General features: G+C 50.4%; 1 protein-coding gene across 1 annotated transcript in view; it reads left to right on the top strand.

Moving 5' to 3' along the window:
* The window catches only part of LOC143295381 (ethanolaminephosphotransferase 1-like), a 62,893-nt gene that overhangs the window by 20,434 nt on the left and 28,712 nt on the right, over positions 1-13,747 (top strand). Inside the window, 5 exon segments of the mRNA XM_076607048.1 lie at positions 3,731-3,906; positions 3,908-3,921; positions 5,256-5,306; positions 5,309-5,492; positions 5,494-5,515. Coding sequence (XP_076463163.1) covers positions 3,731-3,906; positions 3,908-3,921; positions 5,256-5,306; positions 5,309-5,492; positions 5,494-5,515 — 447 coding nt within the window.

The raw sequence follows: 13,747 nt of genomic DNA, 5'->3' as shown, positions 1-13,747 counted from the left end.
TCTTGTTCATCAGGACATGGGATTGCCTTCCTCTGTCCTGCCAGGCCTCTTCACCGACCAGAGATTAAACACTTTTGGCAGTAGGGTAGCCTCTGGTCTCACAGCGGCCGCAGACACAGCTACCAGCCTTCACTTCAGCACTGTGCTGGCTCGCGTGATGCCGTTCTCCACCTCTCCAACATTCCATTGGAGGAGAGGGCTGCCTTGCGGACCATCCCATCACAGCAACACTCCCTCTTTGGCCAGTATGCACCCCATTTCGTCAGCCACAGGGCAGAGACAAGCAGGGAGGTGGCTTCATATTTTGCCCACACCTCCCAGGGTTGTCAGGGTTCGGTGCCATTGAAGAGACCAGCCACCAGGGCACCTAAGTCGAAGCAGCATGCACAGAATCAATGGCAGAGGAAAAACCACCTCATGTCTGTTAAAGCCGACCAGCCATTCCCAAAGCCAGAAGGCAGCATCCCCAATAACTGGGCTTTGATTCAGCGTTTCCAGTTGTCCAGCCCCTCCAAGTAGGAAACCTGTCCCGGCACGCACATCAGTGGCATGCTCTGGGACTCAACGACTGGATTGTGTTGGTGCTAGAGTCGGGGTTCATGCTGCCTTGGGCAGAGGACCGCCCTCCTCTAAGACCCACTCCTCCTCCTTATGTGTCCAGCTCTGTCGAGCAGGAGAGTGTCTTAGAGATATTGCACCTACTCCTCATAGGGGTGATATTTCAACTCTTGGACCCGGGCCAGTTTTTATGGCCGGTTGTTCGTGATTCCAAAGGTCTCGGGTGGATGGAGACCAGTCTTGGACTTATCACCCCTCAACAAATTCCTCCCCAAAATCAAATTTAAGACACATAGGCACAGATTCAAGAGTCCATTCAACAGGGTGATTGGGCTACCTCTACCGATCTTATTTTCATATCCTCAGTTCATCCGGTGTCCTGTCGGTACCTGAGGTTTCCTGTGGAGGGGACAAGTCGTTCCAGTTCTCTGCCCTCCCATTTGGTCTGTCCCTTTCCTCTTTCCTGTTTACCAAGGTGGTGCGGGAATTGGTGTCCATCATCTGGTTGGGATCCATTCATCTCTGTGTGTGCCTGGATGACTGGCTCATCTGGCCCAGTTGCAGGCCCTGTGTCAGAGGCATACAGTGAGACTTCTAGACCTTTGCTGCCAACAGGGGCTTCCTCACGAACCAGGAGAAATGCGATCTGTCCCCATGTCAGTCCTTCGACTTCTTAGGGATGAGATTCGACACGCGATCCATGATAGTCCTCTCTGTCGGGCAACAGCGTGGACACTTCATCTCTCCTGGGCATGATGGACACTTTCATCTCTTCTGGGCATGATGGAGTCCATGGCACCCCTCATCCCCCTTGGCAGGGTTCTCAAGCGCCCTCTTTGGAGGGCACTGAGGTTACGGTAGTCCCAGAGAACCCAACCATGGGGATACCCAGATATGTCTGGGTGAGTGGTTCCTCAAGGTGACATCAGAGTGGTTAGCAACCCCTCTTTGGACACAGGGGGTGCCTATAGCCCCACCTACACTTCAAGTGGCACTCTTCACAGATGCCTCCTCCCTGGGCTGGGAAGCCCACATGGACTCACTCCTTGCAGCAGGGACTTGGTCCCTGGAGGAGCGCCTATGCCACATCAATGTTCTGGAACTGGAGGCAGTTCGCAGGGCTCTCCTGCACTTCACGGGGGAGGCCACTGGCAAGACCATCCACTTGTTCATGGACAACACAACTGTCGCATGTTATGTGAACAAAAGGGGGGGAAGCGCATTCGGCACAGACCTCTTCCCTGCGGACTGAGGCTCTCCTCCGTTGGTGCCACAGCAAGGGCATTGCACTTTCAGTGAGACACATAGCAGGAAAAGCCAACATCTTGGCAGGTGCACTCAGCAGGTCCAAGAGTGTCATCCACACAGAGTGGACCCTGGACAAGGACACCCTTCAGGGATGTGGGAGCAGTGATTTCAGCTGATGGTGGACCTCTTTGACACAAAGTTCAGCAAGAGACTTCCCACATATGTCTCTCCAGTCGCCAACCCGGAAGCGTGGACAGTGGATGCTCTGTCTCTAGACTGGAGCAGTCTGATTGCCTACGCGTTTCCTTTTTCCAATTCTGTCCGAGGTGATCTGGAAAGCCAGTTCGGAATGCCCACAGCTAATTCTCATTGCGCCGAAATGGCCAGCCCAGCCCTGGTATCTGACCTTCAGTCTCTGACACACGTTCCACCCCTGGAACTGGAAACCAAACCTCATCTGCTAAGGCAGCCTCCTTCGGGGTTTCCTCATTCCATCCTCGTGCTCCACCTGCACGCGTGGCTGCTGTGCGGTTGGAACTGTCAGCACCACCATTGAAGTCTTCGACCACCTTGGTCGGCCTCTGTGTCGGCGGTGCTTATCAAAGGGTGCGCCTCCTCTGACCTCCTCTCCATAGTCTCCAAAGCAAGGAGGGTGGGAACTGAGGCTTTGTATGACTTTCTTTGGAAGAAATGGTTGCGGTGGTGTACGGCTTAGGATGTTCCCCTACAAACCCTACAAGCATGCAGCTGGCCAACTTTCTGGCTCACTGCTCCTCGGTTCTCAACCTGTCTGCTAGTTCTGTGTGAGGGTACAGGTCTGCCATTTGTACCACAATCAAACATCTAGGTGATCCTGCCTTTGAAGCGGATTTCCTGCTCTCTCTGAAGGAAGCTAGAAACCCAGGAGAGTGCCCTGTGGGACTTGTTTCTGGTGCTTGATAAAAGTTGATTTCATTCAAAAGCAACCCTTTGAGCCTTTGGGTACTATTCTTTCAACTTACTCACCCTCAAGACCAGTTTCCTTCTGTTGCTGGCCATGGGTCATTGTAGAAGCGAGATACATGGTCTTAGTGGAATGCCACAAGATCTGGCCTTCCACAGAGATGGTTCCATCACCCTCCGTTTCCTTTCAGAGTTCCTGGCTAAGAACCAAGACCCCGAGGTCCCTTCTCCCTCTCCGAGGGTCAGACCTTGTCTGATATTCTTGCCCAAGACGATGAGGATAGGCATCTTTGCCCTGTTCGGTGTCTCAAATACTATTGGGATAGGTCTCGCCACAGGCATTCTTCTCAGAGACGTCTTCTCATCTCCCTCACTGTAGCATGTCTTGGAGGCAGCCTTCTTGCGGTTTGAGAATCCCTTCATCAACTTCTACCTCAGTGATTTCCGTTTGACCAGGGTTGACGGTTCCAAGGGGATTTCCTTTGTCATGGCTAACACTGCTGTCTCAGTTACAAGGGCTGTCCATGCGAACCAGTAGGCGTTGCCCTCCTCCGTTTGCTTTAAATTCTGCATCAGTTTGACATGGTACAGTATATGACACCAAAAGGAGGAGTTTGTATTATACTCCATGTTTGGTGATACATATACTTACCATGTCACACTCATGCCCGCCTGTCCATCCCCGCGTCTCTGCCATGGTTCTCACGGGGCATTTTCTCGATGGCCATGGAATGATTCAGTACTTGTAGCTTTTAGAGGCGTTTGATTGGCTAAGAGCGAACTGGGCAAGACGGGTTGTCCTTTCACTGTTAGCTGTGCGAAATTTGGCCAAGCAGAGCAAACCGTTAAGCCTAGTTTGCATCAGTTTGATATGGTAAGTATATGTATCACCAAACATGAAGTATAATACAAACTCCTCCTTTTTCCCTTGTTTTACTTTATCATTGTTGAAGTGATCTAGGGATGTGCAACTATTTTTCAGATCATTCCATTATGGATTGCTCCCAACTTGCTGACTCTGAGTGGTTTTTTGATGCTGGTGTTCAATTTTGCCATCATGACATATTACGACCCTCACTTCTATGCATCCAGCCAGGACCACCCTGAATATTCACCAATACCTAACTGGGTCTGGCTTATAGGAGCCATCTGCAACTTTGTCCCATACACTGGGTAAGTACAGATAAGTTATGTAAACATTTGAGCACATACTTATACACATGCATACATAGACACTCACTTAATTTTCATGCACACATGCATGCATGCAAATTTAGTAAGCATGAGCTACACAGTCACATGTGATTTTCTCTTTGGTAAAGTTGACTTTATATTCATATACCAGGAGCAGTTACAACACAGACGTCAGCCTTAGTGTTGACTGTTTCTTTCTTTTTTGTCTCAAAAAACAATACTATGTGTGAAATGAGGTTTGAAATATGTTTCCATATAATGTTTATCATACTTGTAGTACCAAGAATTTAAACTCAGTAAACCCTGTAATATGTCTACCATTGAATCTGCATCATGTTAATATATTACATGCTGAGTGAATGTATTTATCACATTTCTTAGGTCAATGTAATGAGTCATCTGCCATGTACAGGACAGGTACCAAATTCCAAAGACATAATTCCAAGAGTTTTCCATTTAGGTTGTGATTGTGGAGGAGCTGCAAAGTAGGGAAAAAAAGAAAAGAAAAGAACCACATGAAACATACACATTGTACAGATGTTCCCATTGCCTAGGAACACACACACACACACACACACATACACACACTCACACATGCATGCACACACTGTTATATGCAGGCACATGACACCCCCCCCCACACAGACACTTGCAGACACAGCCCAACACACACACACTCACAACACATATGGACACTATGTTTCTGTCTAGACACAAGGGCCATTGGCCTTTGCAACAAAAAACTGCAACATTTGACATTGCTTTAAATTACATCAGCCAAAGATGCAGTGATGAACTTGATTGCAGCCAGTATATGTTATTTAGATCTGGGATCATAGCCAAAGTACCAAAGCTTCATCTCCAGTACAAGCAGTTCACTGTTCTTTCTTTGTGTGTTTATGTGCCATAAAAAACACCCCAAACCCAGTTAATATTGACACATGCAGAACAATAAAACATTGGTGATTCCTGCACACTTATTTGGGTTTGTAAAGAAATTTTTTTGGTCAGCGTCAGGGGGGCTTTGCTCCCCAGACCCCCCATCACACAAGGGGCTTTTGCAGTCCCCCTCACTACCACACCCCCAAGCTACAGTATTGCTTTTTTGATTCAGTCCCTCTCACATTCCTGTACTGGTAGAATTCCATGCTGCTGACTCCAAGCGCAACAACAGGGTTCTTTGGAAGGTCATTTGCAGCAACATAGACTTAATTTAGCTTCAGTGAACAAAGAAATGACTGCAATCATTGAAAATGTTAATTGCCAAGTATAAACCAGAAATCAACTGAAGCTGACTTTTTCTCCCTGGGCAGATGGTATTGATGGAAAGCAAGCACGTCGTACCAAAACCAGCTCTCCACTTGGGAGCTGTTTGACCATGGTCTGGACAGCTGGGCCACTCTCTTTCTGCCAGTCGGCCTGTATTCAATCTTTGGGCGGGGCGAACATGGTGTGTGTGTCTATAGGACCTACTTCGTTGTGGTTGGCATCATGGTCTGCTTTGTGATTTCCCACTGGGAGAAGTACAACACAGGTGTACTTTTCTTGCCTGGGCTACGACATTGGACAGATTGTGAGTTGTCTGATCTACTGGTGGGAATTGTGTTTGTTTTGGAGGCTTGTAATGCATGTTGTGAAGACGTTCCACATTCTTTTGCTTCAAATGTGCTTTAAAAAAAAAAAAAAAAAGGTTTTATATGTGTGTACTGAATGATGATCGTGTATATGTCCTCCTTGTCCTCTATAGGAGAGTTTGGTCCACAACACACAAAAACTGGCATTTGTGTCATATACCATACTATGTCAAAACTGATGCAAACCAGGCCTATCTGTTTGCTCTTCTTGGCCAAAATGTCCATGGCAACTCAGTGATAAGGCATCTTGCCATCAGACTGCTGTCTGCTAGCCAATGAAACCCCATTTCTGGCAGGAGGTAAATAGTCATTCTCAGTGGCAGCCATTTTTCGGGTAAGTGACATTATCAGTGTGCTCTGTCTTTGCCAACTTTTTATGCATTAGAAATGTTATTTTCATGCTGTTTGTTGTTTGTTGCGGCTTTCCTGGATGTTTTCGTTTGCGTCTGTTTGTGACATTTTATTTCATGTTTTGTGAAATTCGCCTTGCTCTTCTACTGACTACACTGTCCTGTGGTCTTACCGACCATTCCAGACATTTCTTTGTTCCTTCCTTCTTACGGACTCGCCGCAATACTTGGGGAATAAATTTTCCCCATTGCGGAGCATCGCTAACTATTCTAGCGATTGCGCAACCCGTGACGTTGGGTAGTGCTCTTTTGGGAGGCTATCTCAGGTCCCAGGACCCACGGGTTCTTCTAGTTTGCGATTGGGTCAATGTGTCTTTGTAGACACATTGAGGCGAGATAGCTCAAATTCCTTACACAGTTAGGAAAGGGGACCATGGGGGATTTGAGTTTGGGCCTGACCCCAAGTTATTGTTATTATATCATGAGCGTTTACGCATAATCTTGAAAAAAAAGCCCTAGGCGTTTACAAATAGAAGACATACATGAATATCAAAAAGTTAAGAAATGAACACAAGATACCAAACATTATTAAGAATTATTCATCCCCCCCCCCTCCCCCCCCCAACACACACAGACACACACACACACGAGTCTTGGCACACAATCATAAATAAACACAATCAGAAATACAACCAACAAATTCTGGATTCTGAAACTGTCAAAACTCACTCACTCACTCACTCACTAATAGTCATTTTAGTTCATAACTGGACCCCTGAAAACGGAGTATGGCTGCCTAAAATGTAAAAGCCCACTCGTGTATACGAGTGAATGTGGGAGTTGCAGCCCACAAACAAAGAAGAAGAAGTTAATACTGGGAAAAGGGAAAGAGCTGTTGAGAATTGTTCAGGAGGGGAAAAGGTGGGTCTTCAGACTGGATTTGAAAGATTGTAGTGAAGATGAGTGACGGAGAGGCTGAGGAAGTTGATTCCAAAGAATGGGGGCTTGATATGAAAAACTCATCCCAAGTGAGGATGGTTTTGTTGAGGGATGTGCCCCTACTGTGCCTAAAGAAAAAAAAGTATACACACACACACACACACACACACACAAAAATTATATATATATATATATATATTATATCTCACTCATAATCTAATAGGCCAGACATGCTGTCACATGGGTATGGTTCAGCCCTCTATTCTCTGTTCACAGAAAGGCTTTCAGTGGTGGCACCGCTCTCACTCCATCCCTTACATGCCGAATCACCTCTCTCAGTGGGGGCGGACAGCTATGGCCTTGGAGGGGCCACGCTCTTGTGCTCTAAACCAGATCAGGTCACCTAGTAATAGTAGTCTGTCTACTGGAGGGGATACTGGGTATGTGACCCCATCTGCTTGTCAGGTGTCGCCGCTGTCTGGCGGTCTCTCTTGCTGGGGGAGGCATGCATGTGTAAGGTGGTCCTGCTATCCGGCTGGTCTCCCCTGCTGGGGGAGGCACACAAATGTCAGGGCAGTCCTGGGACACCTAGGTCAGAACTTTCCGCCAGCCTGGACAAGTTTTATCTTTTTTTTTTTCCCCTTCCTTGAAGTCCATGTGTGCCAGTGAACCTTGGGGATGGGCTCACAGGATGGTTTGCACTCACAGGTAGGTTCACCCCCATTCTATCCATATATGGTACTCCCTTTGCACACTCTGGGCTGCCGGAAGGGCCAGTGATGAACCCCAGATCCTATCCTCCTGGACTCAGCCCAGCATCCCTTACCTTACATATTTGTAACTCTACTGCGGATGCCCACCGCATCAGATGGAAGAGCTGAGCTCGTGTCAGTCAGGGTAACCTTATGGTCACCCAGGCATCCCACTCGGAACATAGCACCTCTGTTCAGCCTACCAGGTGGGGGAAGCTTGCAGTTTCCCCTATGTCAGCCTATATGTTTCTAGTCAGGAGATAAAGTCCTCCTGGGGGGTGGTCCACTACCCTTGTGGTCGGGAGGCTTAGTGGCCAGTGATTGAGCGAGCTATTTGGCGGGGGCATCATAGTGCTTCTAAGGGGTTTACTGCGCTAGTCCCCCAGGTCTTAGTTGACAACCTACATAGCCATTGTAGCTGTTCAGGCTGAATAAGGTTTTTTTTTTGGGGGGGGGGGGGGTCAGGGGGGGGGGGGTGTTGGGGGGGGAACGCGTTGGAGCTAGGACTGTTGGTCGTAAGTCCCTCCCGAAACCTGGAAGGGGTCCAAGCTGGTGTTCCCTTGACCCTGGCCCCTAAGTTGGACCCCATGGTGGGTGGGGTAAGGAGGGATGAATTAACGATCCAAAAACATGGCTTCTATCCAGTCACCCCCTCCCCTAAACATGCAAAAAGGAAGGCCAGGAAGGGATGACTTGTACTCCAAATTGGAGGTCAGGGAGACCTCTGGATATTGGCCGTCGTGGCTTGTGGTGAAAAGGGCACTGAATGATGACAAAGCCCTTGTCAGCTTCCAGCCCCTTCGCCATCCAGAAAGGCTTCAAAGTTTGGGCAGGCAGCTACTGAAGTCTATCAGAGGCTGGTGGAGATGACATTGAAAGGCTGACACAGCTTCTGCTTAAAGGCGGCCACTTTTGTGGATAGGGCGGTGAAGATCTCCCCTCACAAAGCACTGAACTGTTGAAGGGGGGTCATCAGATGGCCCTGAGTTGAGAGGAGTATCTCAGGGAGTGATGGATGTTTACGGAGGTGACAGTAAGGAAGGGGTCAGACAGAGTCCCGACCAACACATTCTTCCTCACCTTCTGCTGCCCGAATGTCCCCATGGACATAAGAGTCGATACCGCAGTGAACGTAAGTTCTGTAACGTGCCATCCCCTCTACGGTGTTTCAAGTGCCAGAAATTCGGACACGTGCGGACTGCTGCAAGGAGGAAGAGGTGTGTGGCACCTGTTCAAAGGTGGCTGCACCAGGCGAGTGCATCAGTCCAGCCCGTTGTGTGAAACTGCGGAGGCGGCCCACCCGTTCTTTGTCTAAAGGACTGCCCCTCCTGGGAAAAAAAGAAAAAGAAATCCAGAAGGTGAAGACGGAGAAGAAAATTGTTTCTTTGAAGCCCGTAAGTTAGTGGAGGCTACATTGCCTAAGGCAAGACTGTCATACGCTTCTGTCGTCAGACCCAGGATGGTGGACGTTGTTGATACCGGACAACGTCCACAGGCGACGCAGATGGACGACATACCGACCCTTGGTAAAACCATTGGCCTTGGGTGGAGGCGCTGTTCCACCCCTTCCCATCCTGTACGGCGGTCCTCAGGGGCTGCTGGGCAGGGGCGAAAGCTCGGGCGGATGCATGGTGTCCGCCTCCCGTCCCCTCCCCACTCGTCCCGCCCCTTGTCTGCCTGCCCCCTCGAGCTGGTGGGAGTGCCCAGAAACCCCCCCGTACCTCCAAAACCCAAGGAGGGGGAGGGTTGCGGCCTCGTCGTGGATATTCCAGCTTGGTCGGAATCAGACAGGACTTTGAATACAAAAAATAGATATGCGGTCTTGGCCGACCTTGAGCCACCACAGCAGAGGAGCAGGGAGTAGTGATGGATAAGGCTGTTGCTTTATTTTTAAACCTTTTAATGGCGTCATTCATTGGAACATCCGTGGGTTTTATGCCAATCTCCAGGAACTCCAGCTGCTTTGTCGTGCTTTGAAACCTTCAGTGGCTGGCGCTGCAAGAGAACTTCTGCAAAGAGACGGCAAGTTTTTATCTCTCTCTGGTTTTACTCCATTTTTAAACCCGCCTCAACCAAAGCAAGAGGGGATTGACAGGAGGTGTCGCTGTTTTTAGACATAAGTCCCTTTTGTACAGTACAGTTCCTTTAAGCACCCCCTTTACAGGCGGTGGCAGTCAGAGGTCACACTTAAGAAAACCATTGCTGTCTGTTTCTCTGTGTCATCCTCCTTCCGTCCGTGTTTCTGAGGCAGGACCCTCATGAACCTGTGTTGACCAGGCTCCCATGACCGTTTTTACTTGTTGGGCGACTTCAGTGGCCACTCCCCGCTCTGGGGAAGTGAGGTGACATCAAGCCTGAGGTCTTCTTTTGGAAAACCTTCTTTCCAATATGGACCTGTGCTGTCTTAACGGCAAGTCACCCACGTACCTTCATCTGTCTTCTGGAAGGTCCTCCGAAACCTGGAGGGGGTCAGGCTGGTGTTCTCCTGACCCACTCCCGGGGAGGGTCACTACCTTGTCGTGGTCGGGAGGCTTAGTGGGCCAGTGATCGAGCGAGCTTATGTCGGCGGGGGGCATCAGTGCTTCTGATAGGGGCTTCCCATGCCGAACAGGTCGTGAGTGAGGCCCAAACTAAACGTGACCCACTGTCCCTTTCGCTATCTTTGTTCTTCTTTTAAACCGCCTCTTTTCTGTCCTCAGCTCCCCATCAAGCTTCTTTTCCACATTCTTTTTTTCTCTGCGGCCTTCTTTAGGCCCGCCGTGTTTGCCGTGCGCGCGACCTGTGATGGAGGGGAATGAGATCCTGGGGATTGAGGAGAGCACGCTGCTCTCAACACATCCCTTTGGCTCGGACCTCTCCTAAGACAGGCGGCACACATTGGCCCGTGTGTGTCAATCGGCTACCCCCTCGTGGGGCTGGGTCAAGACTGGCAGTTTAGTGGCTGACGAAGGTAACCCCCGTAGTGCTCGGCTCTCTGTCCCCGGGAGCTGGGCATGATCGGGGGGGAGCACGTTGGAGCTGGGCTGCTGGTTGTATATCCCTCCCGAAACCTGGAAGGGGTCAAGCTGGTGTTCCCTTGACCCTGGCCCCTAAGTTGGACCCCATGGTGGGTGGGTAAGGGAGGGATGAATTCACATTTTTCTTTCAACATGAATCCTAAACAATCACACACCCCCAAACTCGGAAAAAGACGACGACAGGGAACGGACGACTCAGACTCTGAGTCGGAGGTCGTTGAGACCTCGGGTTTTTGGCCATCGTGGCTAGTGATGGAGGGCGCTGATGACGACAAGCCCTTGTCGGCTCTCAGCCCCTTCGCTGTCCAGAAGGGCTTTCAGTGTCTGGCAGGATCGCTCAGATCCATCAAGAGGCTGAGGAGCGGAGCGTTTTTTAGTACAGACAGAATCCAAAAGACAGACACAGCTCCTTCTCAAGGTGACCACTTTCGTGGATAGGGCAGTGAAGATTTCCCCTCACAAAGGTCTCAACTGCTCAAAGGGAGTCATCAGATGCCCGAGTTGAAAGGTGTGTCTGAGGCCGAGATCAAGAGCGAGCTGTCCTCTCAGGGAGTGACCGATGTGTACAGGGTGACGGTGAGGAAGGGGTCGGACAGAGTCCCGACCAACACTTTCTTCCTCACCTTCTGCTGCCCGGATGTCCCCAAGGACATTCGGGTCGGATACCTGCTAGTTAATGTCAGCCTGTACGTACCGTCCCCTCTGAGATGCTTTAAGTGTCAGAAATTCGGACACGTGAGAGACAGATGTAAGGGAGGGAAGAGGCGTGTGGCACCTGTTCGAAGGCGGCGCACCAGGGCGATTGCGTCAGTGCAGCCTGTGTGCGAACTGCGGAGGTGGCCACCCGTCCTCATCGAAGGACTGCCCCGCCTGGAAGAAAGAAAAACAAATCCAGAAAGTCAAGACAGAACAGAAAATTTCCTTCTTTGAGGCAAGGAAACAGGTGGAGGCCGCGTCGCCTAAGGCGTCGTATGCCTCTGTCATCAGATCCAGGACGGTGGACGTCGCGGTCCAGACGACGTCCACAGGAACGCAGACGGACGACTTAACCGCCTCGTCGGAACCGTTGGCCCTTGGGTGAGGCGCTGTGTCCACCCCTTCCCATCCTGCGCGGCAGTCCTCAGGGGCTGCTGGGCGGGAGAGAAAAGCCTCGGGCGGAGGCACGTTGTCCGCCTCCCGCCCCACCCCACCCCCCGGCGCCCCTCGCCCCGCCTCTCGTCTGCCTGGCCCTCGGGCTGGCGGAAGTGGCCGGAAGCCCACCGTACCTCCAAAACTCAAGGAGGGGAGGGTTTGCGGCCTCGGCGGGATCGGGAGGGGCCGAGGTGGTGGATATTCCGACCCGGTCGGAATCCGAAAAATTTATGTCAAAAAACAAATACTCCATCCTGGTGGACTTTGAGCCACCGCAAGTGGAGGAGCAGGGGGTAGCGATGGAATAGGCTGCTGCTTTATTTTTTTTAAAAAACCTTTTTAATGGCAGTGATCCACTGGAATATCCGGGGATTCTATGCCAACTTCCAGGAACTCCAGCTGCTTTGTCGTGCTTTGAAACCTTCAGTGCTGGCACTGCAGGAGACTCTGCAAAGAGATGGCAAGGTTTTATCTCTCTCTGGTTTTAACTCCGTTTTTAAACCCGCTCAACCGAAGCAAGAGGGGTTGACGGGAGGTGTCGCTCTTTTTATTCGAAAGTCCCTTTTATACAGTACAGTTCTTTTAAGCACCCCTTTACAGGCGGTGGCAGTCAGAGTCACGCTCGAGAAAACCATCACTGTCTGCTCTCTCTACCTTCCCCCTTCCGTCCGTGTTCTGAGGCAGGACCTCATGAACCTGGTCGACCAGCTCCCACGTCCGTTTTTACTGTTGGGGCGACTTCAACGGACACTCCCCCGCTCTGGGGAAGTGAGATGACATCAGCCCGAGGTCTTCTCTTAGAAAACCTTCTCTCTGACATGGACTTGTGCTGTCTTAACGACAAGTCTCCCACTTACCTGCATCTGTCCTCTGGAAAGCTCTCGTGTTTAGATCTGTCGGTCTGCGATCCATCGTTGGTCCTGGACTACGAGTGGAAAGTGCACGACGATCTGCACGGGAGTGACCACTTTCCTGTCGTCCTCCGCCCCACAGATGGAGAAGGTGACTCTCTGCCTGACCGCCTGTACTACGACAAAGCAGACTGGAGTTTTTTTACCACCAAGATAAGAGCGGAGCTGCAGGAAGAAACAGTATGAAAAGCAAGGACCCTGCTGACGCTCTGACTCGGATCGTTTAGATTGCGCCAAAGCAGCAGTCCATCGTCTACCTCCAAGCCTCAGGTCCCTAGAACACCCTGGTTCAACGCGGAATGTCGGGAGGCCCGCAAGTCTCGGAAGAGAGCGCAGCGACGCGTCTTTCGGAGACCGGAGTCCGATAGCGTTCGAACCCATCAACAGCTGAGGGCGAAAGCCAGGTATGTTTTTAAAAAGAGCCAGAGGAAGTCTTGGAGAGATTTCTGCTCTTCCTTAACCTCCAACACACCCAAGAAGAAAGTGTGGAGGGTTTTAAAAAGAATTAAGGGCAAAAACGCATGCCCGACCTTCCACCATCTTAAACTTTCAGACGCTCTGGTCACAGAGAAGAAAGCAGTTGCCAATTTGCTTGCCTCCACAATAGAACAGAACTCGAGATCTGCTAACAAATCTGCTCGCTTTCTTAAAACCAAAAACCTGTCAGAAAAAACACCATGTAACTTCTTTTCCGACAACACAGAGAATTACAACCTTCCTTTCACAATGAACGAACTTAAATCTGCCCTTCAGACCTGTACGGATTCCTGTCCAGGAATGGACGAGGTCCATTATAAACTCCTAAAGCACCTTCCCCCAAACCTGTCTGGACACCCTGCTTAAAGTTTATAACCACATCTGGGTCACAGGCTTCTTTCCACCCTCCTGGCGGAAAGCCCTCATAATCCCGCTGCCGAAACCGGGAAAAGACCCCTCGAACCCCTCCAACTACCGCCCAATTGCACTGACCAGCTGCGTCTGCAAACTGATGGAGAAGATGGTCAACGGTAGACTGATGTGGAAACTAGAGACCGACGGCCTTCTGGCGAAGGAACAGTGCGGTTTCTGCAA

The sequence above is a fragment of the Babylonia areolata genome, chromosome 20 (genome assembly GCF_041734735.1).
Source record: "Babylonia areolata isolate BAREFJ2019XMU chromosome 20, ASM4173473v1, whole genome shotgun sequence".
Classification (NCBI taxonomy): Eukaryota; Metazoa; Mollusca; class Gastropoda; order Neogastropoda; family Buccinidae; genus Babylonia; species Babylonia areolata.
The sequence above is the reverse complement of the archived record's forward strand: the minus strand, read 5'-3'. Positions and strand labels throughout refer to the sequence as shown.